We start from the raw sequence: 2,500 nt of genomic DNA on the forward strand, positions 1-2,500 counted from the left end.
TAATTTCATTTGTAATAAACAATATCAATACACAGTTTTGGAGAAGTCCCTCTCAACATGTTTGAGTTATTGCCCTTGATTTGAATTTTTGACGTATAAAGAGATTCATCTTTTTAATGTAACTTGCAAAACACACTTTATTGTATACAACTCAAAGAATAAAATTTGCATGGAGAAATAGTTCAAAAAGGGAACAGATGTAGGTTACAAGAGCACACTATCAGTGTAATTAGTTTGAGATTAAAAGTCTCACCCAGGTACCACGACAAGTCCCCACTAAGAGGAATACACTCAAATGTTTACAAATCCTATGTTAAGAAGGGGAAAATGACAGTACATCACAGAGAGATGATATACAAGGAAAAAAAATATCATCTCCCAAAACTATAACTATACATTCAACTGTTTAACTATCAGCAAGGACTCTGGCCAGGGTCAGAACAAAAATAAATAATCTCATTCCAAGACACAGACAGAAAGCAAGTTGGAAACCAGATATAGGGTGACAGAAGACACAGTAAGTGCCTCACTGCCCATTATGGGAGGTCAGGAACCCCACCCAGAGAGAACTGTTTGATAACATACCTGGGATGCAAACGACATTAGCAATAAGATCAAAGGCAGCGATGGACATAATGAAGATCCTTGTGGGAGTCCGGTGGAATTTGGATTTGTAGACCATCAGCACCAGGATGTTCCCGAATAATCCCACAATAGCTATCAGTATAAGGAAAGACATAGCCGGAATAAACTCTTTAAATTCTTCATTCTGGAGTTGTTCTAAGTATTCTAGGATATCTTGTTTGGTCATGTTGGTAGTTAAATAATTCTCAGTGATGTCTTCGCTTCTTTGAGGTGTAGAGGTGGCGGAGTAAAGGTCAAAGGTTGATGTGGGAGCAAAGGAGATGACATTGGGGTCAGAGGTTATCACATCAGCTGTATCAGTGTTGGTGTTTAAATTTTGAAGTCCTGGAACCGTTGGCTGGGAGTCCGAAGTGACGTCACCAATATAATTCATCTTGTATCTCATTATAGATTTATGTAACGAGAGGATGTTCAAAGAGTGTCTTTTTGCGTGTAAAGTTGAAGACGATGCATTGTTCTTTAAGTCAAGATTATTGTGGTGTTCAAGTTGTGTTCAGGCGTTACATAAATTATCTCTTTCCCTTCATATTATAATGACCGCATTCTTAGGTGACCGTTATATTATTATTGTGTGAAAAGGCAGCGTTCATTAGAGAAAATGATTCCAGATGTTCATCTTGTTTTTTTTTTTTGTTTTTGGTTGTTTTTAAAAAAAATGTCTATGTATCTATCCCATTAATTATTGCCACAACGGTATTTGGTACCACACAACACAAAGAAATGTATCGTCTTTCTTCATTCAGTGTTGAAGACGAGGCAGTATGGATTGGATTGAATTAGATTGGGATTGGATACAACTATTGTCATAAACACGTCACACGATCCTCGTTAAATTATAACACTGTCGACATATTTGGTGGAAACTACAACGAAACATAAAGAAATAAAAGCTAATACTTAAATTAATCAATAAATTCAATTTTATAAAACTACAATTTAATTAAATCGAATTTAGACCTCGTAAAATCCATGGAACTTCCACCAACCCACCTGCCAGCGATACCTGATGCAACTACTATTGTAATAAACAGGTCATAATAGTATTATCATCATCTTTGATCATCAAAGGGAAATACCACGAAAAACAAAAAAAACAACAAAAAAACAAAAAAAAAAACAAAAAAAAAAAAACAAAAAACAAGAAGAGAGCGGAGAGAGAGAGAGAGAGAGAGAGAGAGAGAGAGAGAGAGAGAGAGAGAGAGAGAGAGAGAGGATAGAGAGAGAGAGAGAGAGAGAGAGAGAGAGAGAGAGAGAGAGAGAGAGAGAGAGAGAGAGAGAGAGAGAGAGAGAGAGAGAGAGAGAGAAAGGAAAAGCAAAAAAAAAAAATAAAATAAAATAACTACCACGACAACAAACCAAACAAAAAAAATATGATCAACTTAAACTAATCAATACATTGAAATCACAATCATAAAACGATATTTATAAAATAAAACAAAACAAAATATATACCATAATCCACAGAATTTCGAACCACCGCCTGTCTGAGTCTGATAGGAGTTAAATGAAAACACACACAAAGCAGGACATACTCCTTGAAAAACGAACACAATAAACGGTGATTAATAACAACCAGTCTTTTTCCTTCCCAGTTTATTTTTAAAGGAATGATATTATGTGACTCATCGCCCTTAAACGGTACTATTATGTCAAGGTAACCCAAGTGTGAACAGTAGACCTGCCTTCCTGGACTTGAAGAAATTTGTTGTTTTCAGGGGTTTTAACATGTTAGACATTAGAACTGCTAGAAAAAATTAACCAATTTGTCATTTATGTAAATAAATAAATAAATAATTAAATAATTAAATAAATAAATAAATAGAAAGAAAAAATTCCCTTTATTCATTCCATAGGG

The 2,500-nt window shown here is 34.8% G+C and overlaps 1 protein-coding gene across 2 annotated transcripts in view; it reads right to left on the reverse strand.

The window, feature by feature from the left end:
* The window catches only part of LOC144957043 (uncharacterized), a 10,855-nt gene extending 8,549 nt beyond the window's left edge, over window positions 1-2,306 (reverse strand). Inside the window, exons 1-2 of one of the 2 annotated variants that reach the window (XM_078887980.1) lie at window positions 2,098-2,306; window positions 586-1,508 (exon numbers count right to left, since the gene is read on the reverse strand). In XM_078887980.1, the coding sequence (XP_078744106.1) occupies window positions 586-1,030 (445 nt within the window). In that variant the 5' untranslated portion in view covers window positions 1,031-1,508; window positions 2,098-2,306. The remainder of the gene's footprint in view (window positions 1-585; window positions 1,509-2,097) is intronic. The other variant, XM_078887981.1, reaches the window with a different exon arrangement.
* Window positions 2,307-2,500: the final 194 nt, after the last annotated feature.

Source organism: Berghia stephanieae, chromosome 11 (assembly GCF_034508935.2).
Source record: "Berghia stephanieae isolate SIO BIC M18660-M18661 chromosome 11, UCSD_Bste_1.3, whole genome shotgun sequence".
Lineage (NCBI taxonomy): Eukaryota > Metazoa > Mollusca > Gastropoda > Nudibranchia > Aeolidiidae > Berghia > Berghia stephanieae.